The sequence below is a fragment of the Lineus longissimus genome, chromosome 9 (genome assembly GCF_910592395.1).
Source record: "Lineus longissimus chromosome 9, tnLinLong1.2, whole genome shotgun sequence".
Classification (NCBI taxonomy): Eukaryota; Metazoa; Nemertea; class Pilidiophora; order Heteronemertea; family Lineidae; genus Lineus; species Lineus longissimus.
Genome location: NC_088316.1, coordinates 10,250,546 through 10,278,360, shown reverse-complemented (window position 1 = coordinate 10,278,360; position 27,815 = coordinate 10,250,546). Strand labels below are relative to the sequence as shown.

Genomic DNA, 27,815 nt, shown 5'->3' with positions numbered 1-27,815 from the left:
GGTGATTTTTGCAAGGTGGTTTTTCATTGGCTACTCTGCTGGGCAAGGTTTTCATATCAATGCCAATATTTGCAAACCTAGCTACCTATGAACGTTCAAATCAGTGTATTAGGTTGAGAGAAAATTAATGGTTTCATTTGCCTGCGGAAGTATAGTTCAGAGCGGGACAGAAATTATAAAACTTCATGAGAGAGTACAAATGTCATGTCTAAGATATGACCAATCAGCATCGTTGTTTCAAACCATGGTCTTTTCCTTACCATCATATTTGGCGCCATTTTGATGGAAGGCTGGTTGATAAATATAAATTTATAAGCACCAAATATTATTGAATTTCTTGAAAAATAAGACCATCTTGGATAAGAACAGCAAATACGTTATATCGTTATATATTGAAGATTCATTGTGAATCAAAATAGTTGCGTTTTAACGTTGCAATCCGCCGATCGGGTGAGGTGAGTGAAGACCTTTCTCGAGCTTTTTTGTTGCTCCCCTTCACATATCATCATGCATGCATGCATGTATGTACTTGTATTGTATGTATGACTAGGCTAGGCCTATCCCGTCGACCACAAAATGCATTATTACATAACTAAGAGTAAGACTAGAGAAAGACTGATGTAGAGGGGACTGGACTGGTGAGGGAAGAATGCAAGAAGTGAAATTTAAAAAGACAGCCGGGTTCCTCGGACCGGCCGATGACCTGCGGATGTCACCGATGATCGCCGGGTCCGATGTGATGTGGCTGCTAAAATAAATTTCGGCCATTTAAAATTTGCCTTTTCAAACCATCTTATTTCCACGACTGTGATTGTACATGTGTGTCATGTATGACATGTAGGCGTAGCCTTTGTTTGTTACTTGTAGTGTACTGTAGTCTGTAGGCTGCCTTATAGTTATACATTTTTGATTTGATAGGCCGCCTAACTTTGTGGGATATTGAATAAGTGACCATCACTTCTGCGTTGTATTGCAATTTACATCTAATGTAATAGACACCCTGCGAAAAAATAAATTTCGGCCATTTTGAAACGACTCTAGTCTAATCACCGCTTTTCACAGGCAACGTTTGTTTACCAACCATGGCATAAAAGTAAAAATATACAAGCTTATTCAAGCAATTTACTAAGTTGTCCACACCTTTCAATGTTCATGATATTTTGAATGTTTTTGATGATGTTTTGATTTAAAAGTAAAACATGACTTTTATCTCATGATAAACTTATGGCATGCTGCCTGTGAAAAGATGGCCGAAATTTATTTTCGCATACGGTCTATTCCCTTCAAAAACAAGTGGTGATGTAACACACAATCTTTTCACGACATGTTGCAATACAATAGACGAATTCGAAGAAGTTTGTTTTGACACTGACCAGTCATGCGTTTCACCTTGAACAAAGGATTGCCGTGTATCTAGGCATTGTCTGAAGTCGGCTTAGGCCCTCTGACGTGTTCTGTGTGTGCACATTTGATTTTTTTGTACTGATTCGTCTTCTTCGAATTCGTCTAGATATTTTATCGCGCAACGTTAACTATCCTATGTACCGAACAGCAAAAATTTCCAAATGACCATGCATCCACAATTTTTTTGTTAGTGATACAGCTAACTCAATAAAAAAAGGCGATTTCATACGAAACAAGTAAACAATAAATAGGGCCTGGAATACCGTAGTCTAATAGGCTTCCATTCGACAACTCGCGTAAGACTTTTAAAATGATGCATTTAATTGCTTTGATTATTGATACCGACTGAGGCGTGTTATGGCCATTGTTGTATTGAGCATAGGAAATTCACTTTAATGGACAAGACATACTTTTTGGCTAGTGTGCAATTACTACAATTTGAGCAGATTTATGGTTGCTCGAAATTGTAAACCACAACAGACTAAGTAAGTGTAAGCAAACAGTATAATCCTCTTGTCATTTTGTTACAGGTTGTGATACAGAGATGCCAGCTCGTGGCATAAACAAAATGCCGCCAAAGGTGGTTTACCCACCAGGCTGCAAGGAAATATCTCCGGACATGTCTAAGGAAGAGTTACTCAAGCGTTTGAAGGTAAGTGAAAAATCAGTGGTTACTATAGGAAATAAGAAAATACATTCTGCTCCCACCAGGCAGCATTCTTGCTGGGGGCAGTCGTTTTTTGCAAATGTCCTTGTGTTCATTTCAGGGTAGGGATATTTGCGGTGCTCAAAACTTACCATTTGTTTTGTTTTCCAGTTGCTTGCTAAATGCTTTCAAGAGATGGGTCAGGATGACAATGAGAAGTATCAAGGCTTGGCGGTGTATCTCGCCTCTGAGCTCTTCCTTGACCATAACAGCAAGGATGTCAAACTGCTGGTTGCTTGCTGTATTGCAGATATTTTCAGAATATTTGCACCTGAAGCCCCATATTTGGATGATGGCCATGTGAAGGTAAAACTTTTGTCAGTCCTTGCATATGATTATGAAGTAGTTCTTCTGAAGGCATGTTACTGAGTGATGGTACTGAGTTTAATATCTCCCATCAAAGTGTTTACCCCTGATCTTATCATATGTTAAGAGAAGAATGAAAACATTTGCAAATTTTCTTGTTTGTAATATTTCACCATAATAACTATTAAATCATGACCATAGACTTACCGGCCTACAAGTGTACAATCACCAGTGTCGGATTTGGGGCTATTTAGGGTTGCCCTGCGTGGGACAACAAGAATATTGGACAGACAAGTGGCCTTTCACATCTACGTTGTCTGTAATGTGAATTAAGCTCTGAAACATTAATGAACAACTTTTTTTTCCAGGAAATCTTCACGTTCTTTGTGGATCAACTCCGTGGGTTAGAAGACACTGAAGCACCATCATTCAAACGATACTTCTATCTACTTGAGGTATAAAATGTGAATTCAACTTTTCTATGACTTACAATATTTTGTGTGGTTGATGGTATACCAGAAGTGTGTGAAGACAGCAGAATCAGTCAATCAGTACTGATCAGTCAGCCCCCAATCAACCTATTATCAACCTTATTGATTATTTACCATGTCATTGCCAGTACCTGAATGACAGTCAAAAATACAGTTAGGCTATCTGTTGTGATTGGCAACTCAATATCTGGAGATAGGTCTACATTGTAAGTAGAATCAATGAACTGCGTTTAAATTAGGTGTGATCTCAATGAGCATTTTGTCAAATAATATAATGGTGTATTTGTCATCTGTTTCAGAATTTAGCATGGGTCAAATCCTTCAATATCTGCCTCGAGTTTGAAGATAACCAAGAGATATTCTGCCGCCTCTTCAAGCTTATATTCGGTATAGTTAGGTAAGAAATTTTATAAGAGAACCAGGTCTATAAATCATTAATTATACCTTAGGAAAAAGTCGCAGCAAAACGGAAACAAAAAACAACAGCACTTATGCAGGTCAACTATTGCTTGCATTTGGGGTATCAGGGTTTCCGCCAGGATTTTTTTTATGTGGGGTCAAAAGAAAGAGAATTTTTTTAGAAAATGACCCCCTCCCACAGCTTTTTTGGCACCTAAAAATGCTTAAATCTGCTTCCTAGTATCTACAAATGCCACTTAAGACTTTAAAACACAAGTCTCTCTGTGTGAAAACCTGAGAAGGTGGGAACATACCTGTCCCCCCCCCCCCCCCCCCCCCCCCCCCCCCCGCTGGCAGAAACCCTGATCGGCCTCGTCAAACTATACTGTGGCCTTGGGGAGCCACTTCATCAAAAACTTCACCAATGGACAATGGCTTTGAACTTTGATTCAATTAATTCTCCAACAGATATGCTAATTCATGTCATCACCGTAAATGGCAGGGCCTGGTTGTTCATAACAAATGTTGTCACTTGCGCTGGCGTTTTTGAATCCCTCAGACTTCATGTCAATTTAATGCCAGTGACAATACTTGTTTTGGACAATCAGACTATTATGTACACATCGTACATGGATCAATATAAATGGTTTTAAAAGATGATGAAGGTAGTATTTTGCAAACTTCATTTCTTACTTTTTCGTGTGTAAATATTTCAGCACCAAGCATTCGAGCAGGGTGAAAAATTTCATGTTAGACATGATGTGTCCTCTCATCACCGAGGCAGACTCTGTCTCTCAGGAGCTACTCGACATCGTACTACTCAACATCATTGAACCAAACAAGGACCTAAATAAGGAAGCTTATCAACTGGCGAAAGATCTCATACGGAGGACGGCCAATGCGATAGAGCCTTACATCCAAGCAGTAAGTCTTGGTTATGGTGTATGTTATTGGAGACTTAGTGCCTTGTGTTAAAAAAAAGTTCTAAAAAGAAATAAATTTGAGAAACCTTTATGTAGAGTTCAAGCTAGTTATAAAAAGTATCTCTTGTTATTTACTACTTCACATAGATCTTGCCCCCAGATGAGTTGTTACTAATATAAAGGCGAGGCTAACATATATATTATTGATGTTACCCAATTATAAAATGGAGGGGCAAAATTGTTATGGTTTCTGACCAGCCTTTCTCCCAGGTCATTAAGATTGGTATGTACACGAATATGAGAAAAAGGATCTGTATGCTATAAAGAAATTTAAGTGGAGAGCATGTGAGCTGGCTTGGCCTCATTATTGGCTCTTGGGTAGACAATTTTGAGTGCTTTGTACAGAGGTCAGAAACCAACGCAGTCAAAGACAGTGGCCCTTTCTGGACTCGCATGAGTATACTTGGGCCTCAGTGCAGAGGTGACGCGTCAATGTTTACATTGCTCCTCTCCAACAGTCAACTAATGTTACCTGGCCTGTGCGTTTGTAAAAGTTGTCACAACGGCCTCTGTCCTAATTCCTTCTTTGCATTTCAGTTCTTCAATAATGCACTGATGCTGGGGAAAACATCAGAGAGTGAGGTGTCCGACCACCTCTTTGCCCTGATTTATGAGTTGAACCAGATCTCCCCTAGTGTCCTTCTGGCTGTTCTGCCGCAACTAGAGTATAAACTCAAGAGTAATGACGACAAGGAGAGAAAGTCCGTCACACACATACTATCGAAGATGTTCTCTGATAAGAACTCTGATCTTGCTCAAACGAATAAGAACCTCTGGCTGTGTTATCTTGGCAGGTTAGTTTCGCTTGGAATCCAATGAAAATTTGGCGTAACCCGTTCCTGATCTTTTGTTAGCTCCTGCCGGCCGGCTCGTGTATCGTATTCTGCTTGTTTCACTCTGTTAAAACCAGCCAAAAGTCCCAGACAAAATCGACTCTATTGCACTTTCCTAGCCCAGATCCATGGGCGTATGGTCTTTTAGAACGAACTATCTAATCATGGGAGTTTGGTCTATCAAACTCATCTATCTATTTTTTTTATTTTAAATTGTAAATCCTTCCAATTACATCCATAGTTCTTGTGTTGGTCTATCTCATCCACTACTGTGATTGGCCAATAACAAGCTTGTAGGTACTGTAAATCGTTGCATTTTCACAGACATTAAAAGTTCTCCAAGTCCAAGCAGCAAACAACAAAATTGAGGTATTGACACAATGGCTTCCCCCTAAGTGTCATTGAACAAATTTGTCGCCATATTATATGATCTGCTTAAATTTTTAAAAATTTCATTTTGAAGACCTTCAATGGGTGATTTCAAAGCTAGTTTTTAGATTTAGTTTTAAAACTAAATGGAACACTAAAACCCTTGATTAAACCATCATTGAAATGAAGTGGGTTTAAGTTTCATCCTATTCCAAAGTCGGTGTTTGTTGGTTTTAGCATTATGTCCGGTTTTAGCTTAAAACTAAGGGATGGTTTTAGTGTCAAAAACTAACAACGGGACTAAAACTAAAACTCTCCACAACACCAGAAATGAAATCAGTTCTGGTGTTAGTTTTGACACTCAGATTTAGCATTATCCTATTTCAAATTAGGTTTAGTTTTACACTGAAACCAATTTGAACACCAAGGTCTGATCTTAATCCCAGCTCGGTGTTATATTTGGAAGATTTGTAGTGCATTTTATATTACCAATAAAACTAACACCTTAGGCATTAACACCGAGTGGATTTCAAAGTTGGTGTTGGTGTTAAGAAGGGAAAAAAATCATGTTGTTCCTGACATTTCAAGGAGTAGTTGCTGGTATTTTGAACGCTGATGGGAATGATGATGGGCGTGAAAGAAGACGACCAAATTTGTATTTATGACAAATTTTTTCAATGTTTTGACACTTTTTATTTGAGGCGTCTGCTAAAATTCTTGTCAGGCAAGATCAGAAGCAGTTACAATAGGGAAACAACAGTAACAACGACAACAACATGCCATCTTGGCGTTAGTTTTACCTGCAGAATAAAACCTCTTCTTAGTTTCAGCCCAGGTTTTAGGTGTTTAGATAAAACCAGGTGTTGGTGTTAAACTAAAACCTCTAATTGGTCTTATCAAGACATAGGTTTTTAGGGGTAGAAATTAAGAATAAAACTGACACCAACACCCAACACTAAAACCAAAACCAAATTTGAAATCACCCAATGTATTTTGAATTATAGAATTGATACCCAAAACCATGAAGTCATAGAATTGAGAATCCAGGAATGTTTGTTTTGTTTTTCAGGTTCAATGACATCAATGTTCAAATTCGCACTCTCTGTGTGACACAGTCTCAGCACTTTATACTTAATCACCCAGAATTAATAAAGGATATCACAGGTAAGATTAAGAGGATATATGTGATGAAATTGAAATCTATAACGAAGTTTACCTATTATCCACTGCCATTTTTGGTCCAGTATGCATCAGTAGACTATTTTGTAAAAATTGCTTTCCAGTTGTGAAATAACTAATAGCAAGTCTAGATTAGTCTAGACATGTTCATGCAGCAAACCTTGAAACACTCCGCAGGGAACACTGAGGGGTCCTAATGACAAAATATGAGGGGCACGTCAATCTGGTCCGATTAGTATTGTTTTCTTGAACTAAGAGCCTTTCGACATCTAGTTCAATTGCCCTGAGTACACACTTGTGATAACTCGGTTTCATCTGTTTATCAGAGTCCACATGATAATATTTGCCTTTCAGAACAACTAAAGATGCGACTTCATGATCCAGAGGAGGGTGTTCGCATGGATTGTGTCCTTGCCTTGATTAATGCTGCCAAGAAAGATTTGCAGTGCATAACCAGTGAACTGCTCGAGTTGATAAAGGAGAGGACACTCGACAAGAAGGTAATGCCACTGGCCTTAGCAGTTCTATGTGTACAAAGGAAAATCTGTGACAGCTGAAGGTCTGTGGTGTGTCTCATGCATAAGAACCCTGTTTTCATTGACTTGGCACTCATAAAGCCCACATACTCGAATCGTGGAATTGCCTCCTGGTGTTTGATGTTTCAGATGCCGATTTTCCATTGTTTGTCGCCTCCAATGTCTTCAGGATTTGCAGTCTCTAACTCTGTATGTCTATATGACTCTTGTTGGGTATGCATTCTTGAAATGCTAGCTCGTGGGCTAGTTTTTTCCCTGGTGAGATCTTGTGTGGAAGGACGCAACTTGTGTAGTCTGTAAGGAATTTCAGTTTGACCTGACTATAACTCCATGACAATGTGAAGCTTAGTTTTGATATGAAGGCCATAAGGAGTAAAGCGCCCCATAAGTGAGCAATTTAAATCGCTGCAACCTGCAATCATCACATGTGACAAAAATCGTTAGTTTGCGGTGGTCTTTGGATCGTTAGTTTGCTCATTATCACGTATGACAAAAATCGTTCGCGGTGGTCATTCCATTGTTAGTTTGCTCATTATCACCTGTGACAAAAATTATTAGTTTGCGGTGGTCATTGCATCGTTAGTTTGCGGTATCAAACCCAGCCATTGCCAATTTCATCCGCAGACGAGAGTTTGTCACACGAAGCAGCAATTATATTTGATTGCAGGTTGCAGCTATTTCATTGCTTATTTTTATGGGGCGCTTCAGAAAGCAAGATCGAACATTAAAAAAGGAAAGTAATCATCTTTTGTGTTTCAGTTCCGAATCCGTAAGGAAGCCCTGCTTGGCCTTGGCTGGATCTATAAGAAGTGTCTGATGAAGGATGAGCCAGATCCAGATGAAATGAAGCGAGTCGGATGGATCCGTGACAAAATGCTCCACGGGTATTACCAGATCAATCTCGACGATCGCATCCTCATTGAGAAAATCTTTAAGTTTTATTTAGTGCCCTACACAATGGATGCGGACGCTAGGATGAAGACTCTGTACCATCTCTATGTCAATTTAGATGATAACGCAGTGAAGGCCCTGAATGAGATGTTACGTTGTCAGTATCACGTTGTTTCTTTGGTACGACAGTTGATCGATGTTGTGGAGAAGGAGGATACTCAAGAAATGAGGCAGTTGCTGGCAGTGAGAGTCATGTCCCTGACTCGTAAGTTAAGACTCTTGTACTTCCTCAGCCTCTTGAGATGCTGTGTGGCTCATAGCCAAATATATTTAACACTGTAGGGCCAGATCCTGAAGAACGTCGGGGCGGCACTATTCTTGAAATTTAAGGAATTGACATTTGAGATGATTGATATTTGATTATATAATTCCTAGTCGATATTTCTTTGCCGTGAAGATGGAAAATCCTGGTGAAGAAAGCATCACTAGCATCACTTGCAAAACTAGGACAGCGGGGCTAGAAGTACGAATTTATGAAGTCATATTCCCTGTACTACATTTTGTGGGCAATGTGGGACAAAGATTGCACAGGCAGCTGCAGTGAATGGGTACATGTCAGCTAGCCTTAGCTGTAATGCTCATGATCTACAGATATTTCTTGCACTTGCAGGGATGCTGCCTGAACAGACTCGTAATCATGAGAACATGAAGAAGTTTGCACAAATCGTGAAAGATGATCCAATCATTCGCCAGAATCTGAAGACTTTAGTCTCAAGTAATTGTACTTGCAAGAAGGCTGAAGAATGCGTGGTAAGGTTTTGTATATATCACAAGGTTTCGTTTAGGTAGTACAGTAGAACCTCTCTATTAAGGACACCCTCAGGACTGACAAGTGCTGTCCTTAATTGAGAGGTGTCCTGATTTGAGAGGTCAAATTGAAAGGAAACTACTAACTTGGTACTAAACCTAGTGTCCTTAATAGAGAGGTTGTCCTTTATAGAGAGGTGTCACTGTCAGCTAAGGGAGGTTCCACTGTAGTTGTCGCGGGGCCTTAAAGAAATTTGAATGACCAGTCTACTTTCTACATTTTCTCGGGCAGTGAAAATGCATATTCTCATTTCGTGTATATAAGTCTGGCGCAGATCAATAGTACAGATTCGCCCTGATGAACATATGAACAAAAGGGCCCGCAATAGTCTTCCATTCGAAAACTTGAGTAAGACTTGGTGAAGCATTATTGCTATGATACCCACTGAGGCATGCTATGGCCATTGCATTGATCGTGCGAAATTCACTTTAATGCTGTGTCTGTGTCAGTTATCATCTTGGCCACTGCTCAAGAAGTCGTTTTGATGAAATGATGCTTAAGCGATAGGAGGGCTGGGATTATGGAAATTAGCAAAGAAAGGGGCAGGATAAACTGAGAAAAGGGTATTGTCAGTGCTCCTCTGTAACATAAAATGCATCAGCTGTTCTGAGAAAAAGGCCAAGATCGCTTTTAGAGGGGTAGGGTGCTGTGCCCTTATTTGTTATCCAGAGGAAGAAGTTAATTTCACCATAATCACCTGCAATTAAAATATGCGAGCGCAATCTGGCTGCATCTTTTTAGCTTGGGGCTGGTAAGCCATTGATATTCTGGGCTCTTGCCAAACTTATTTCCAAACCTACTGATGGCCGACTTTGAAGACACTTCATTCAGGATGGGGGACAGGCACTTAAGTTGTAGCAACTAGATACAACAAGATGATCAAGTTTATATCTGTTGGTCTGCTGTAGGCATACTATCTGATTATTTCGTTACAGTCTGCTGAGGTCAATCTCAATGACCACCTTCATCGAAGTAACATGTATTTTATCTTCCATTTCTAGAAAGAAATTCTGAAGAAGACGGGCCATCCTACTCCACAGAATGTGTTCTACACATCTGTGAAGATGTTGATGGAGAGAATAGCACCAGTGCATATTGATGTCAATGCTATGAAGATACTGATGAAGCTTGTGAATGATTCTGTCAGTGGCATTGCGGATATTGACGATGATGTCCACGATTGTGGATACAAAGGAATGAAGTTATTACAAAGTTTGTCGACTGTCTACCCGGGTGCCTTTGATAGTGATGAGATATTCCGATATCTCCTTCCTCATCTGAAGAACGAAGTGGATGAAATAGGTAAGCGTTGAGTTGACCAGAGTGAATCTCTTAGTCCTGCAAGCATGCATGTACTGACACACTTATGTCTACTGTAAACCATCAGAAAAAGTGCCAGTGCATTTTATATTTTAGATTCACGGTCAGAAAAGTGATGTTAACTTTTGATTCAACATCATGAAATTTAAAAGTTTGTGGTCATCCTAAACAGCGTCCACCAGTGCTCACCAGCGTCCACCAGGTTTAAAGTCAGGTGTAAAGTCATCACAATAAAATCTAGTAGCCATAACGAAATAAGGAGACCATAAAACACATTTTCTGAAAACTTCATGACATTTGGGTGTAAGATAAGGAAGAATCCAAAATGGCTGTCAACTTGGTGTTGGACGCTGGTACATTTTAGACAACAACTCACTAATCTAGCACACAAATGTCGTGAAACGTTCAGGAAATGTGGAAAATGTCCTGCTTAGTAGGTTAATGGCCATTAGATTTTATTTTGATGACTTTAAACTTACTTTGAAAACTGGTGGACGCTGTTAAGGATGACCCAAAGTTTGTGCTGGTGGCGGGTTCAGTCTTATTCTTTCAGAGGCTGATAAAGAATGCATCCAAAAATAGGTTTTGGCTCCTTGGATGAGATCGTGTAAGAAAATACCAAGTAGACTTGGATGAACACTGAATTCATTGACAATGCCATGCAGTATTTTTCTTTGGCCGTGAGGTTGAAATAATCTTCCACTCCCCTTGTTAGCAATGTCATTGTTTAAATAGGCATCACAGGTCTTATATTCATGAGGCCTGTGGCTTTGAGATCGCTAGGAAACTTATAGACAGGGATGGACCGACAGATACAGGCTTTGAGATCGCTGGGAAACTTATAGACAGGGATGGACTGACAGATACAGGCTTTGAGATCGCTGGGAAACTTATAGACAGGGATGGACTGACAGATACAGGCTTTGAGATCGCTGGGAAACTTATAGACAGGGATGGACTGACAGATACAGGCTTTGAGATCGCTGGGAAACTTATAGACAGGGATGGACTGACAGATACAGGCTTTGAGATCGCTGGGAAATTAATAGACAGGGATGGACTGACAGATACAGACAGTTTCTACCTCTGGGCTGTTGACTGCGCGTGTGAGTTTCCATAAGCTGCAGACAGAGAAAGCGTTGGTGGGAAGGATCTGCAGCAAATTTGCTGAACCATGTTTGCCTTTGTTCTCTTGCAGTTGAACTGGCCATTCAGATATTCAAGAACACTGGTGTAAACATCCAGGAAGAACACGAGGATGTCTATGAGTAAGTCCATTGTTGCTGAAGCTTCCGCTCTTAAAGTTCATATCTGGACAAGGTATTTCCCTCGCCTAATCAGTGTACTACCAGTGAGGTAGTGGCCCATCGAATTTGCTTGGAGGTGCAGTCTGTACCTTCTCAGAGCTCATTAGAAGGTCTTGCCATCTCTTACTCCTGGGTAACACTTGGAATGAAGATGTCGCGTCCCATTCGGAGAAAGGGTCTCTTTTGAATGTATGAATTTGTCTCAATGCCTGTTACATGTCTGATGATATAGGTGATGAATTAGATGACACAGCATTGTTCTCTGGAGGGATTTGAAGAAATAACGTTACCAGCACTGTTTTAAACTATGCTTAAAATATCCCCTCCCAGGTCCTATGCCATGAGAACAGGGTAAATGTTCCATTCGGAACGATGGATAATTATGTAACCTGATGAGAGTCTTTGGAGACGAACTACCCGATTGTGCGGTAATTGGCCTACATGGCTATGATGCTCTAAGAAATTGTCCGTCCTTTAGCTTAGCACAAGTTGTGGTGACCTTGTAAAATATTTTCATTGTTCTAAATTTCTTCCAGTAATATGCTGCCCGTACTAGTGGAACTGGCCAAGGAAGGGACACCAGAGCAGGCCAAGCAGGCTGTCATGTGTATCAACATCATCAGTGTCAACAAACAACCCATATTGAGCGAGATATTCGACGTTTTGAAACAGTCATTAGATCCGGAGGCGAAGAATTTCCAGACTGCACTGGTTTCACTTGGCCACATTGCCCAGATGTGTCCTGGTGATTTTGCCGTACAAATGAAAAATACGATTGTGCAGTCGATTGTGAAAAACCTTCTGATGAAGAACCCCGAAAAACCTACAAAGGTAGGTGGATCATTCCTTATTCAAATTGTGTGATCATCATTCTATCTGTATAGTGGGGCGGTCAACTGATAACCGTGTGCATGTGAACATGGGTAATGGGGGTTCTGCTTCAGTAAAATTATGTGAACTTTAAACTTACCTTTGGACAGACTTCTACCTTGTTGCTGCGTTTACAAAAAATGTCATACCCCACCCACTCGCATGACTTGATCTTTTGGCGGTTTCATTGTCTGACAATTTGTCGACTAATATTCTCAAGGCAATGATTTTATGCAATTTTCTTTTGTTCAATTTTGTATCAAATTTCGGTCCTTGTGATGTGTACATTTGGATTTGGATTTCAAAAAAACTTGTTTATCTATTGGGATTTTATTCGACTCTTTTTTGTTCAATTTTAGTCCACCCAGAGAAGAATGTACGACTCGTGGTGTGACGATGATAAAGTTCCCAGGGATACAAAGGCGAAGATGCGTGCAATGAAGTTGATGGTGCGTTGGCTGATGGGGCTCAAGTCCAACACCATGGCGGAGAACTCTGGCAAGTCAACGCTTCGAATGTTATACACCACCATATTACATGAAGGGGATCTCATGGAAACTGAACATCTCAGGTACATTACATCTAATTGCTGAGGCAATTGTTCTGGTATGAAAAGTCTTTATGTATTGGATTAGTTTATTGTGGATTACTGTCTTGGCTTTCTGCTTACTCTGAATGGTTGAGATTGACGGTGATCGTGGCATCCCGGTCCCTTTGATTAATGATTGAACCCTAATCCTGGCCCTAACTCCCTACTAGCAAATGACCCAAAGAGCATGCATTGTGATGATTTCACCGATGCTTTAACAACTCTGACCTTTATAATACAGTAGAACCACTCTATAAAGGACCCTCCGGACTGACAAGTGCTGTCCTTAATAGAGAGGTGTCCTGATTAGAGAGGTCAAATTGAATGAAAACAGCCAATTTAGGACCAAACCTAGTGTCCTTAATTGAGAGGTTGTCCTTATTTGAGAGGTTGTCCTTAATAGAGAGGTGTTTGCTAAGGGAGGTTCCACTGTCCTGCATATTTTACAAACTTGTACATAACTTTATGATTTTAAAGTTCATATTTTAAGATCAGCTTGCTTTGGCCCTGCCTATTCCAGCCCACATTTAAATTTCTTTTCCATTTCAGCAAAGCTGAGATGGCTCGGTTACGACTCCAGGCCGGATGCTGCATGCTGAAGCTTGCCCAGGAGCCGGTTTATGCTGACTTGATTTCATTGGAGCAGTTCCAAGGTCTAGCCATACTCATCAATGTAAGTGACTAATCAGCATGTCTACGAAATCAAGTGGCCATTCAGCATTAGACCAGGGATTTCATTCCTGCAAGGTATCGAATTGTCATCTGCGGTTTGCCTTGGTGAACACACTTTTGGAGAAAAAATACATCATTCCACCTCCTCAAAAGGATACGTCTGCTGCTCGTGCAAGATGATAAACATAACATAACATAATCGATACAGTAAATAAAATGTGCTTGTAAAAATATACATTGGTAAAAATACATGTACCACTGGTAACCAACAGGTCATAATCCCTTGGAAAGAGGGGAAACAGGAAGGATATTCCAGATGATAACGACATGTGCATCAGCTAGGTTGGTTTCTGAATGAAATCTCGGCTGCCCAAGTCGTAAACCGTCGTCCCTAGAGTTAGGCTAGATTGAGTTGTAATAAAGTGCCTGTTCTCTGAGTTCTTGTGTGAGGGAATTTGAAAGTCACACTATATTGCTAGGTAAAGTGAAATATTCCCTCACATCACATCGTAGGCTACGTTGTGTATCGATCAAAAGCTTTTGCATTCTTTTTATAGGATGATGTTTACGAAGTAAGGACGCGGTTTGCGGCAAAACTGCACAAGGGTCTCATGAGTTTGAAGTTGAGATTAGAATACATGAGTATCCTCTGCCTAGCTGCCAATGACCCCTTGAAGGAACGACAGAAACAAGCCAAAGGCTACTTGCAGAGCAATATCAGCAAGCGACGTGAGATTCTCAAGAAACAAGCTGGAGCTAATGGTATGTTATATCAGGGGTGACAACTCAAAAAAACTTTCTTGGCATTGGAATGCTTTACTTGTTTGGTTTGCCTGAAACTTTCTTTGCATTCGAAAACTTATTGTTGGGTTTGCCTGAATAGAGAAGCATATCGGCAATTTTCTTCACAAAATAGAAAATTGGAGAATGCAAGCACCATGCTTGCGTTTTATGTATTCGGACAGCCCCTGGTGATATTCAGGTTAGTGTTAGTGATTTATAACCTTTACTTTGAAAATCTTTAACTGAATATTCAGAAGCTTAATCTTCAGAGTAATTACTGTTATAGGTAATAATAGCATGTTTGTTTCTGTACTGTCTCTGATTTTCGAATGTTTGTCAACTTATTATTTTATTTTTTTCTGAGAAATACAGAGTTCAGGCCTGACATATTTGCCTCTTGTTAGGTTGTAAGAACTTTCCCTTTCATTGCAGAGCTGATGTTTACCATCTTGCCTGACTATGTGCTACCATACGCTGTCCACCTTCTTGCCCATGACCCAGAGTTCAGGAGCATCAATGACATCACTGTACTTAACAACTTGAAAGAGTGAGTGGGCCATTTTATGTTTATTATTCTCGTCATGCCCCCACTTGCTAAATGGTGTGATTTATTAACCGAATCAGTACTTTCAGATAACTCTGATTGATGAGTGTGTAGTTTTCTACACGTACATGTTTCATTAGTTGAGGGGACTTAAAGGTGGGTATCACCATTAGTCGTGAAGTCCTGCATTGTGATGAAAATGTCAGCCACACGGTAAAGCCAGGTGTTAAATTTTCCTTCCTGGTCTTTATCATTTGATTTGGTTAATATTTATGGCCAAAGTTACTTGAGAGAAACCGGAGTGATCTTTTTTGTTGGAGATGAATTTGATGGTATTGGGCTAAATTCATGAGGTGAAATGTCAACCAGGAATAGCTGCAAGAAGAATTCACCTAATATGGCGTATTTCATTTTCTTCAAATCCTGAACACTATTAGAAGTAAGGTTTTCAATGAACAAGTTGCATGAATATGGTAATTCATGATAAAGGATACGACCCTGAGACTGCACTTCGTTTTTCTCAGTTTCACTTTTATTGGAGCAAAAAAATGTCCCTCCTGCTGACCTGTGAACCCTTTCGGTCATTTTGTCAGGTAGACCCCCTCCTATAGTGATCTCTTCTCCACATTTTAGCTGCCTGTGGTTCATTATGGAGCCGCTGATTACCAAGAATGACAACTATAGCTACAACTTCTACGCCAAGATCTTGGACACTATCAAGCAGATGAAGGATGCTCAGGACCCAGACAATGAAGAGGCCAACCATGTAAGTCTGCGCTCATTATACTGAGGAGGAACGAGTTCTGTTGACTGAGGTATTGAGAAAACCGTGAGTTGGCATCCAGGAATCCCTGTATCAGTAGATGCAGGTCAATTTTGTTTCAACAAATAACACCTTAGGCCCCTTTTTCTAACTTTTCTCCCGCTATTTTGCAGAAACTTTACGCTATATGTGATTTAGCAATGGGCATTATCGCGACAAAGACCACCTCGTTCATGCTGAAGGACTTCCCTGTAGAGCCGGTTCTGCCAAAGAAACTCTTCATTGAAGACAAGGTATGGTTAAAATGCAAACCATGCAAACTGTTTTTGCCACTGTACTTATTAAACTGCATCTGTAAAATTACAGTATTTGAAGGGTGGGCCAGTCTCCTGGTATAGCCTTATACTCTTGGGAGCCTCCAAAGTGGATTATTTCAGCAATATCATTGTTACACGCTTTCTTAATTCATCTGTATCTGATTGCACGATCTATTTGTCTAAGGCCAAAAGTCTCGAGGTCCTATCAAAAAATATTGTTTGTCATGTAATTTTTTAACCCTTTCCATGCGGAATTTCCCAAATCCTCTATAGCTTAGCTTGGGGAAGTAATTTTTCAGTCATTGGGGCGAAATGGAAAAAAAACACAAACATTCCGTACTGATGGTGAGACATGCTTACCTAGTGACGCTATTGAGTCCAAACTAAGTGCGACAGGCCAGAAAACCTTGCCGAGATCGAAAATACGTTATCAGTGCAGTGCTGCCATCTGTTGAAGACCATATCAGCTTGTCGAGATTTCCTTACCTGGCGGAATATGGCGCGGGGAGCTTCAGGCGGAATATCTCGCAAGCCGCGCAGAAAGGGTTAACATGAATATGTTAAGAAAAATCATGGTTATGATCCTTGTCATATCACTTTTACTTCCTGTGTCTTGCATGATCCATTGAAACAGGTACCAACAGTGGATCCACTGTAAACCCACTATTCTCTATACCACCAAGTAATGTATAGATTAGAGATACCGTACCAGATACAGCTGATGCTGATTTTGAACATGTTTTTGATTTCAGTCATTTACAAACAACACCAAGTTCTACCTTCCTCAAGAATTTGCCTTCTCTCCTCCAAAAGTAAGTTGTCTTGTCTTTATTACTTGGTAAAATCTTCTACCGTTTGATGGAAATGTATCATTGTGAGCCTCTGCTTCAGATGCAAAGGCAGGTCTGTATCGTTAACTCAGAACATGTAGGAATACAGTAGTATTCATCCATCGTGGCCATGGCATGCAGGAAGCGGTTCCTCACTGAATGCATGTATCAAATGTCAATTGTTTGAACTAAAGCTCATTATGCAGAATATTGAACAATATACAATGGACTTTGTCGTTGTTACACATCACTTGGAGGGTCGCTAACTGCGGCCTGGCGCGAGATGAGGCGTCAGTACCAAAAATACCACTGTGGTGCTTACTCACACAAACCCAGCACTTGTAATCGAACACGCAACTTAAAAAGGACTGTCTGGAACCTGCATCATTTAAGCACATTAAATGTGAATTGATTAAAAATACTGTCCTCATTCCAGAAAAAACAAGCTGCTGCATTGATGCACGGTGCCGCCCAGATTGCCGCGAAGCCCAACAAGTTGTTAAACGGTGTTGTAGAAACCGACCGCCCAGCATCACCTGGAAGTGTCACCTCAGGGAAGAGTAGTGGCTCTAGTGTTGATGTCAAGAGGTACGTGTAACAAGAAACCATTTCATCTAGTCGCTGCTTTCCCCTTGGCCAACGGAGCATAGCCTATCTGTCGGAACGAGGTCTTCTCGATATTTCCATCTACCATTGGTCAAGACCAAAAATCTTTCCGAGCACTTCCGCCTAATTTACCCAGTGACTAAGTAGCCATTTCATCTAGTCACTGCTCCCCCTGGGCCTACAGAGCATAGCCTATCTGTCAGGAGGATGTCTTCTCAATATTTCCATCTACCATTTGTCAAAACCAAAACTCTTTCTGAGATCTTCCGCCTAATTTACCCAGTGACTACTTTTACTGACTTTGTGTAGATTTCAAATTAATTGCCCAACTTGCCAAGAATCAGATAGACATTCGAACTTGTGGACCATGGTGTCTACGATGATCTTTGGGTTTGACTCTATTCTATCTCTATTACTAAATGAAGAAACCAAAATGGCGTCTGATATTTGTGGTGATTGGTGGTGTTCAGTGAGATAGCGGTGTTCAGTGAAGTATCAAGTTCTGTTCTGAAATGCATTAAACTGGATATAATTTAGGCAAATACGCTAAGAAACTGCTTTCGATACTTTTCAGACCAACCCAGGTGGTAATGGTTGTCTCGCCAAAACCTTTGGATTAAAAACGTAGCTAATACGTATTCCATTAGAGAAATGGGACATTGTAAGCAAGGTGTTTTCGAATTGATATTTATCCATTTTTAGCTCACCTCTTAGCAGAGGTGAGCTTATCCCATACCGTGGCGTCCGTCGTCCGTCGTCGTCGTCGTCGTCATCCGTCGTCCGTTAGCAGGGCACGTTTCGTAACTGTTAGAGCTATTGAGTTGAAACTTGGTACACATGTACCCTTATGTAATGACACCTTGGAGACCAAGTTTCGGTCCGATTCGTTTCATGGTTTGGCCACCAGGGGGCCAAACGTTAAAAGTGAAAATATGCAATATCTCCCTTAATAGTAGTCGGGAAATTTTGAAAAAAATATGGTAGGTACTTCTAGCAAAGGTGCATCATATATCCTCCGGGTTTTTGATTTGACCTCCTTTTCAAGGTCACAGAGGTCAAATGGTGTAAATTGGCCGTTAGGATGTAACGATGGCACGTTTCTAAACTGCAATGACTATTGATACCAAATTTGGTACACATTTACCCCTTAGTCAGGTGATCTCAGGGACCGAAGTTTGGTCCAATATGATTCAACACTTGACCACCAGGGGGCAAAATCCAAAAACCTTAAAAATGTGATTATTCCTTAACTTCTTGCCCGATTGCCACCAATTTGATATCATGGGTACATCTAACCACCATACAGTATATGTCACCCAGGTTTTTAATTTGACCTTGTCAAGGTCACAGAGGTCAAATGGCGTAAATTCGCCGTCAGGCCGTAACTATGGCACGTTTCTTAACTGCAATGACTATTGATCACAAATTAAGTACACATGTACCCCTTGGTCAGATGATCTCAGGTACCGAAGTTTGGTGCGATCTGATTTGCCGTTTGGCCTCCAGGGAGGGGGCCAAATCCTAAATTCTTCAAAATGCCATTATTCCTAGTAATGACTTGCCCGATTGGCACCAATTTTATATCATAGGTACATCTAATTCTAACAACCATTCAATGTGTCACCCGGGTCTTCTTTGATTTGACCTACTTTTCAAGGTCACAGAGGTCGAATGTTATGTAAATTGGCCATTTTGGGGAAATTGTAATTGCTTGGACCTACATCAAACCTAACACTACATGACACAATACCATGCTCTTCATCCATCTTTCCTCCACATGAGGTGAGCACAATGGCCCTGGCCATTTCATTAGACAATGTACAGGTACAACAATTGGTATCATTCATAATAGTGTTACTTTACCTTCCAGGAAACCTGAAAAGAAAGAGCCTGTAAAACGCAGTCGTCCGGCCAAATCCAAGGGACCGAATGCTAAGAAGGCGCGTCTGTCTTCACCTCCGACAACAGTGGAATCACCGGTTCAAAATGGAGTAAGTCCGCAATCATCGGGCGAGTCCTCTACCTCTTCAGCAAAATTAGTGAAGAAACCAGTAGGGAGTCTCGTACAGTCCAAACTGTCATTCACAAAGGATTCTGGAAAAGAAAATGTGAAATCGTCTCCGGTTAAAAGTAACTTGGGAAATGTAAAAACGGCAGCAAAAACGTCCGCAAAGGATACCGCAAAAGCGGACGAAAAACAAAAAAAGGAAGTCAGTAAGAAAGGAAAGAAGGATACGGGTGACAAAACCAAAAAGGATTCTACTGATTCTCCAAAAGTAAATGAAAAAACAAAAATAGACTCTGACGTAAAGGCAAATAGTGCAAAAAAAACCCAAAACTTGAATGAAAAGAATGCGAGCAATGAAAGCCCCAAGAAGAATACCCCAAAGGTTATAAACCGGACACTTGGTAATAACTCGGTCCGTGGTGTTAGCGAAAGCCCTGTAAAAGGCTCAAGATCATCGAGTCAGGAGTCCACAGCCTCTACTCGTAGCTCGAGGGGATCAATTACGGTAAAATTATCCCCCCCAAAAAAGAAAATGACAAATGTTAAGAAAAACGTCAAAGTGGTGTCAAAAAAGTTGAATTCCTCGCCGAAGAAGACAGTTGTGAACAATAAGTCACGAACAAAGGGTTTGCCAGTGAGGCCAAGTCCGGTGAAATCAAAATCCTCACCGAACAAAAAGACACTCGGGGCAGGAAAAGTATCTCAGTCCAAAAGTGTAAATGCAGCGAACTCTAGGAAATCGGTGTCGTCGCCTTCCAAATCTGTGTCATCTTCGTCGCTGAAATCAGGACCAGCGTCGCCTCGTAATTCCAAGTTAACAAGGGCAGGCAAAAATTCTAAACCGTTACGTGGACGTAATATGTCAAAGTCTCCTGCAACTAAGGTCGGACAGAAACGACCTGCTACGAAAAATTCCAAGAATGCCAGTCCTGCCAAGAAGGGGAAATCGACACCAACAGCAGCCAGGAATGTTAAGTAAGTATGCCATACTATTAGTGCATGGACCTTGATACCTTGACGACTATTGTTGGTTTCTGCTGCTGCCGATGTTGGCCAGAGACAGGAGAGTGTGGAAATGGTACACTTGTAATAACTGAGTCAATGAAATTGTAGCATTCTTGTTTGGCGAAGTGGTGTTGGGGAATGAATTGATAACTGGAGAAAGCACTTAAAATTGGTGGCGTCTGATGATTAAAAAAGTTATTGTCAATCCATCAAAAATAGAAAGAACCTTCATTTTTTGTCTGTGTTGTTGTGTGCATGTGACTATGGTTGACCGCCAGTTGGGTTTATTGTCCTTGTCCAAGGAGGAGAAGGAGTCCATCACAGCTTAAAAAATACTGCATCTAGTTAAAAAAATCTAGGGCCAAGTCTGGGCCATGACTGAATACAATGATGATGATGATGATGATGATGATGATGATAGGGAATTGTTGTGTACATGTAAGACGCAGTAACTGGCGATCGATTCCTCGGCTTTGACGCATCACAGTATGGCACTGAAACTGTTTCCTAATCCTGTGTTATTTTCATTGTAGGAAGGTAGTAAGAAAGTTGAGTCCTGAATTAAAAAGGTCGTCACCACAGCGAAAGCGATCCTTGTCAAGTCAACCTGCTTCTCCAGCAAAGAGGTAACTATTGGTTTACAGACATGTTCTCGAGCCACCCTTTGCAATTTGTTGGTTCGGTGAGTTCGCTGGCATAAATGATCCAAATCTCAACCATGGCCTATAAATAATCCTCGTCAAGTTCATGCCCTCCCGACTTACCAGAAATATTAAGTTATTGTTTCTTTGAAGTGACGACCCTGTGCCCATTCCAGGGCTCGAATAAACGGAGAGTTAGCTGGTGGTTCTGTGTTTGATTTGCAGTGGGTAGTGTGTATTATGATAACAAAAACAAATGGAAATATGGATTACTTCTCAAAATTGAAAGTTCTATGGCACCATAATTTAGAACTGGAACGTTACATTGTCTCCTGAAACCACTGATTTTGATGGAGACCTTGGCCACAATGTTCTTTTTGGCTATTAATTTTCACTGCCAAGGTTATTGTCTGTTGGCTTTCATGATTTCCTGCGCAACTAACAAACATTCTTGTGTGTTAGGTCCAGATTGTCCAAGTCTGGGAGCCAGAGCTCGTCAACGACAATACCGTCCACTTCCTCCAGCAAGTCCCCCTCCCCAATGAAAACCCTTCCTTCCAAGTCTTTGCCACCAAAGAAGAGACCCAATGTGTAAGTGTAGACGACACACACAGACAGTACAAATTTCGTGCAGGGACGCAGTCCTTTAACAGAATCGGCTGAACTGTCCATTTTATGGGACGACATGTAGCTACGTATTAATTGCTTCTACTGTTGACCATTTTAGAAATAACAGTCCCAGTGATAGTGGGTATGTGTAGGTAAAGGCAGTTTGGAAAATCTTGTAGTCATTGGCAACAGAAGCCGCTGTTTTCGAGCACTGCTGATTCTGGTTATTTCTCTATCCTGCCAATAATATATTTGATGACATCCATCATGTTCATGTCACCAAAAATTTATAAGCGAACTCGCCTTGTATCTTTTTGATTGTGATAAAAAAAAGTCAGACAAAGTGTCATTGTTGTGTTCTAGGCGGCGTGCTGCTATTCCAAATGGTACGTCTGACGGCGGCAGCACCCAATCATCACGCTCGGCCTCTTCCTCACCTCGTAAAAGTCCCAGAAAACCGATCCCTAATAAAAAGTTCCAGGATGAGGATGAAATCAGTGCAGGCGTAAGTTCCTCTCACTTTTAACAGTGGTTTGCTCTTATTCTGCCTCTCGTTCAAGGCCTAATTCATGGCAGCCAATATTCCTCTAAGGTTTTGGTAAGGGGCCGATTTGACATCGATGCAGATATGGATCAGTGGTATTTTATACTGAAAAATGTTTGCCTTTGCATAAAAAATATGATGCATTCTGTTGATCGAAATCAGGTCAAAGGTTACTCTGTCTTTGTACTCTGCTGCTGTGGTGTTGTGATATTGGCTGTGCAGAAAAAATACTCAAAATTGGTATTGTACACATAAAATGTTGGCTGGTGAAATATGGTGCCTTTTGACCCCCTCGGCGTAGAGCAGTTGTCATGCGCTGAAAAAGCTTGGAAAAAATGCTTGTTTAGGAAAAAAGAACAGTGATTTCAACCGAAGTTCTGTAGGCAAATGCATGTAAACATGTCCAGTACATTGTCGATCAATACAGCAGTCTAGAAAGGGTTTATTAAACATAAAAATACTCCAAAACATGAACTATTATCACAACATGGTAGTTAATCGGACCTCATTATCAAACGGGAATAACTCTAGAACACACAAACTCGCCCCAGTGCTGAAATAAAAAAATATCAGACACTGCAATTGATCAATTCCCGCCATCTCGGATGTCGGCATCCTGTGATTCAGGGTTTTGCCAATCCTACGTCATAAACTATGACGCCAGTTCAGTCTGTAAATCTTCTTCAGGCCGAATTAGTGCCAGTCTCTCTCATAAAACGTTTTCTTTTATTAACATAAAACAAAATGTGATCTTTATGGATAAAATTTGACACTTATTAGTGGATTTTAAGATGATTGTATGGAGAACTACAAACGCAGCGTAGTGCATTGCGAGCTTTGTGGTGTTGCGATAGCCTCACAGCAATAAGAAAGATTCCTGATCTACATCCGCAGTACTGCTTTTCAAGATGGTGGCAACTCACTAGTTCTAGAGGCGTTGTAAGGAACGAAATCAGCGCCTCTAGTGTGTCCAAATGGAAAAACACAGTGGAAAGCAGAACGAGTGAATGCGGCCGACTATAGACAGCTATTGAAAGTTTGGCTCTTTGAGTAAACAGTTTAAGAGGAAGGCACCAAAAAAATGTGTCTCGAAATGTTCATGTTATTTATTGTTTATGTTGTGAATCTTTTGTCATTTCCAGATTCAACGAAAAACCAAGACGAAGAGGCGATAAGGTTGACACTTGTAAATAACACACAAATAAATCACACGGCCATCAGTATTTTAGAGGTACAGGACAGTTAGGACCATGGCACATCACCCTGAAAGACTTTTAATTTTGTACAAGTGATTAGGCTCTGTATTGTGCTGTCAGCAGAATTTCCTTCAGTCTCTGGTTCATTGATTGAACGGACAAATTGTGTCCTTATTTTTTAATTGGTTTCTTGACAAGAGTTGTGAATGTCCTCCGGTCTTTTGTTGGAGGTGTTTCTCTGTAAAAACATTGAATCAACGTTTTTGAAAAAATTTTTCTGCTGATGATTTATATTGAATGAATGAATTTTGAATTCTCTGCGCATTTGTAAGTTACCTTGGTTACAATTAGTACAAGCATCTGTTTGATGTGTAAAAATATTGTAGTATTGAAGAAATGATATTGAAAAAGTTTTTGAAAGTTACAGTCCAATTATTGTTCATGCTACATTTTCCCTGATTGAGTTTCTGGATCTATTCTTAAAGGGGTACGCCGTCTGTAATTACTTGTGGTCCAGTTAAATAGAAATCCACCAATACACAATGCCGTAGTGCAGTTATTTGTGAACAGCGTTCTCCAACTTTCAGAAATCCGCCTTGGCGGCAAAGCCGGCCAGTGAGCGCCATAGGCGTGAGCTGTTCCCCAAACGGGGGGTCCAGGGGTATTTCCCTTAAAAAACTTCAAAATTTGGGAGGCTTAGATGTAATTTCCTGGCACCTGAGGAGATGATTTTGACGTTTTTATCGTAGCTTCGACACAGGCATTTCTGTGTGCGACGGAAGCTTTGAGCGCCGGACATGGAAAGAACAGACAGAAAGTCGCAAAACCGCCGGGCTGGTAGTAGGCTACTAGCCGCTACGTAAGCGTTCGCCTACTCACATTAAGAAATTTTGAGCGAGCAGTCACAATTCCAACCAATAGAATAAAAATATGCAGGCCTACCCAGTCAAAAGCGATGTCCACTTCGCGCGCCCAACTCAACTGCACTGCCCGAAGTACTACCATTACTATCCACGTGTTCCGGCAGACGAGAGTCGGCCCATATCAATCACCCGTAGCCTTGGCAACGAGGTCAAGGGAGTGGACAATTAAGCGTACCTGTACCATCGGCTAGCGGCAGAGCGGGGACGGTTGTTTTTGATTATGATAAGAAGAGATCGTAGACTAAACAAGTGTGCTTGCAGGTGTGCCGCAGGTGGATGATAATAGCTGTCGGCGTAAAATCAGCAGTCTCTTTCAATTAATATACAGGGTACAACGGGATCAAATGAGAAGATACGTGATACATGATTTCAATTTTATTTGGCTTGGCGGGTGAAAAATCCGGCAAGGCGGCCAAGGATGGCAACCTGGCGGGCGAGTCACTGGAAATTTTCGGGATGGCGGCCTACGATCTCGCCATGGCGGCCCGCCATGGCCATTAATGGGGTTGGAGAACGCTGGTGAATACAAATTTGTTTAAACTTGGTGTTCATAGTACATGTATTTGTATATCAGTCTTCACAACGGAATTTATATTTAGTACGTATTTCTGCAATTGGACATTTTTAAATTCAATTACAAATTCAAAATTTTAACAAACGGCATAAGCCTTTAATGCGGTGAAGTAACTTAGACTTGCAATATGTCTATTACAGGTATTGTTTGCAGATGCATAGTACAAGTGGAAACAAGTTGTTTGGCCAATCGAATTACATGTAGGTACCAACTGTGACCACAAACTGCCCCAAAGACCACGTGAGCCATCTCTGAGATAAAACAAGTGGGGATCTGATCTGTCCCTATCGTGGTGTGACAATCCGTGTAAAAGTGAATATGCACGTGTAAAATTACTTGCTTGGACTGGGGTTTACATCAATTTCGGTTACAGCAGTCAATAATCTTCATCTTGGAAGTGTTGTTATGATTTATGCGGCTCTTTGAGTTGATTTGCTATAGCAATTCTTTGCAATTAATTTTTATTTCAGTTATGAAACAAATGGAATAAAACATGTGCATTCTTAGCCATGTTTCCTGTAAAGAGTTGTCCCTGAGTTGTGGATCAGTTGAGTTAACGAACTGGTGGCTTCGTAGACATTCTGAATTAATTCATCGCTTTATTCAGACACTCCAACCCAGAAGTAAAACCAGGTTTTTTATATTGTATATAGTATTGTTTCATATTTGTTTTCCTGGATAGCTTGTACATTTATAAACTATATCTTTTTCAAAATGTACTCGTGGCATTTGTCAACTACTGTATCCCGGAAATATTCCTGTTCCTTATATTTTCGTGTCCTCAGATAATTGCACAAGTTTTGTTCATGGCTGCGAAGAAGAAAATCTTATTTACTGCTTAGTGGTTGTCGAAATGCTGAATTAAAGGAAACCTATAGCGAAATGCTTATAATAATGGGGAGTTTTGAACGGCCCGGTTAAAACCTAAGGTGGGAATAAGCTTCAATTGATAAATGTCAGCAGTTTCGAGTTCCCCTCAGGTAGTTGATTTTGTAGCCAATGAGTTGCATAAGAAGTAATCACTTATTTAGTTATTTTTACAACGTTCCGCTAGTCTAAATAAAGACTTGTGCCACAACCGAATCTCTTTAAAAGTATGCGCAGGTTTCTTTTTTACAAAACTGTTAAATAAAATGGCCACAAATATTTCCAGGTGTACAGTAATTGTGAATTGATGGTTCACCTAGTTTGTTGTGTGATGTTAAAATTATGTCATTATCATTATTTTGTAAAAAAATTGCCATTAGTAGGTTTTTTTTAATGAGAAAGTGGCTAGTTTTGATTTTTGGAGAAGAAAATTCATAATAATTGTGGCTTTTCCTAAAGGGGGACTATAGGCAGGAGGAGAGGGACTAATTGGGCCATCTTTAAGTTACAAGTATACACAGTAAGGGCCCTTGGTCATGTCTGACTTAGCACTAAATATATCCCTCATACAAGCGTGAATCATTTCGATCTACTTTGAGATGTGAGAGACCCCTATTGGCGGCTTGGTGTAACTATCTTGCCTGCCTAGCTGCTGTCTATATTGTCCCTTTAAGGCTCAATTGCCAGTCAGTGGTTTCCTGGTTGTTGGTGGAAATCATGAGGTTAACAATTCTCAACTGCTTGTTGAATGAATGATTATATGTGACCCGCTCTACCAAAACTAGGCGCTTGTCGCATCTGAACTTGACAGGTTGATACGGACTTGTTGTTCATTTCCCTATTGTAGACCTTTTGTTGAATGTGACCAAATCAGTTTGTAATAGATTTCACAAAAGGTCAACAATAGGGAAATGAACAACAAGTCTGTATCAACCTGTCAAGTTCAGATGCGACAAGCGCCAAGTTTTGGTAGAGCGAGTCACATATGTGACCCATTACACAAAAGGGGTATTAACCCTTTCCCTGTGGGTGACGTGCATAGCACGTCATGTACATGGTGCCATATCGTGCGGGTGACATGCATTGCACGTCATGCCCATCAAAAGTACAAATTCACCAGCGCGTGGTCGCACCCTCTCTAAACACGCCAAATGAGCTCGGGGATAATTAGTTTCATCCTAATAGTACAGATGGCCACACTTATGAATAGTTTTGACTGTTCCGATAAAAGTAAGCTCCACTCCACATCACTGGTGTCGGCTGCCGAAAAATGACTGCCACAGCGAAAGGGTTAAGTCACATTTGCTACAAGGAGGTTATTGTCAGATAATTTGAACCTTGATGTTAAGTGTTCAAATAACAGAGTTGACAGTATAAATATTTTGGCATTAAGTTATTAAATTTTTTGTACGAGGGGCATCCATTTGAGAGGGGCGGGGCAAAAACATTTTTGGAAATGACCTTGAAATTTCAGAAATTCCCTGCAAAAGCTCCCTTTGTGCAGGGATGATTTTTGGTTTTATTTTGAGTATTCTCCTCTTGAAACTGGTTAAACGGTTAAACTTGACAGAACCAACGGCTAGTTTATGCCTCGGCCCTCTGAGGACAGTTTTAAGGACATCCTTTTCACAATAAAAACAGTTATACAGTTTTTTTTGTTCGGAGCACTTTCATGTCCCTGTTTATACAATCAGTTATTAATTAAATGGATTTTGCATCGTGATGGAGATTGTGCAAAACCAACATATTTTTGAATGGATGCTTCAAGATATTTTGTTTAGTTGCATTAAGCGATATCTTATGTATGAATTCTCGGTAGAATCTTTTTATTATTATGGAACTGTTTCAATTCCAGTGAAGAAATAAATGTTTTAAAGACAGT

The 27,815-nt window shown here is 40.5% G+C and overlaps 1 protein-coding gene across 1 annotated transcript; it reads left to right on the top strand.

The window, feature by feature from the left end:
• The first annotated feature begins 283 nt into the window (after nt 1-283).
• Nucleotides 284-27,815, top strand: LOC135493204 (sister chromatid cohesion protein PDS5 homolog A-like). Its single transcript, XM_064780288.1, has 27 exons — nt 284-455; nt 1,935-2,056; nt 2,222-2,416; nt 2,785-2,871; nt 3,207-3,304; nt 4,023-4,230; nt 4,827-5,083; nt 6,561-6,655; nt 7,025-7,170; nt 7,966-8,362; nt 8,768-8,907; nt 9,967-10,267; nt 11,484-11,553; nt 12,129-12,423; nt 12,822-13,033; nt 13,601-13,724; nt 14,281-14,485; nt 14,939-15,053; nt 15,684-15,816; nt 15,987-16,106; nt 16,883-16,942; nt 17,397-17,548; nt 19,437-20,549; nt 21,113-21,205; nt 21,683-21,811; nt 22,193-22,334; nt 23,516-27,815. The coding sequence occupies exons 2-27, from the start codon at nt 1,949-1,951 to the stop codon at nt 23,546-23,548; spliced, it is 5,028 nt and encodes a 1,675-aa protein (XP_064636358.1). The 5' UTR covers nt 284-455; nt 1,935-1,948; the 3' UTR covers nt 23,549-27,815.

Excerpts from the sequence above, each read along its gene's own strand:
- LOC135493204 (XM_064780288.1), top strand. The coding sequence starts at position 1,949 with ATGCCAGCTCGTGGCATAAACAAAATGCCGCCAAAGGTGGTTTACCCA. Across the intron at positions 5,084-6,560 it reads TGGCTGTGTTATCTTGGCAG|GTTCAATGACATCAATGTTC; the intron begins GTTAGTTTCGCT and ends TTTGTTTTTCAG. Across the intron at positions 13,725-14,280 it reads GTCTAGCCATACTCATCAAT|GATGATGTTTACGAAGTAAG; the intron begins GTAAGTGACTAA and ends TTCTTTTTATAG.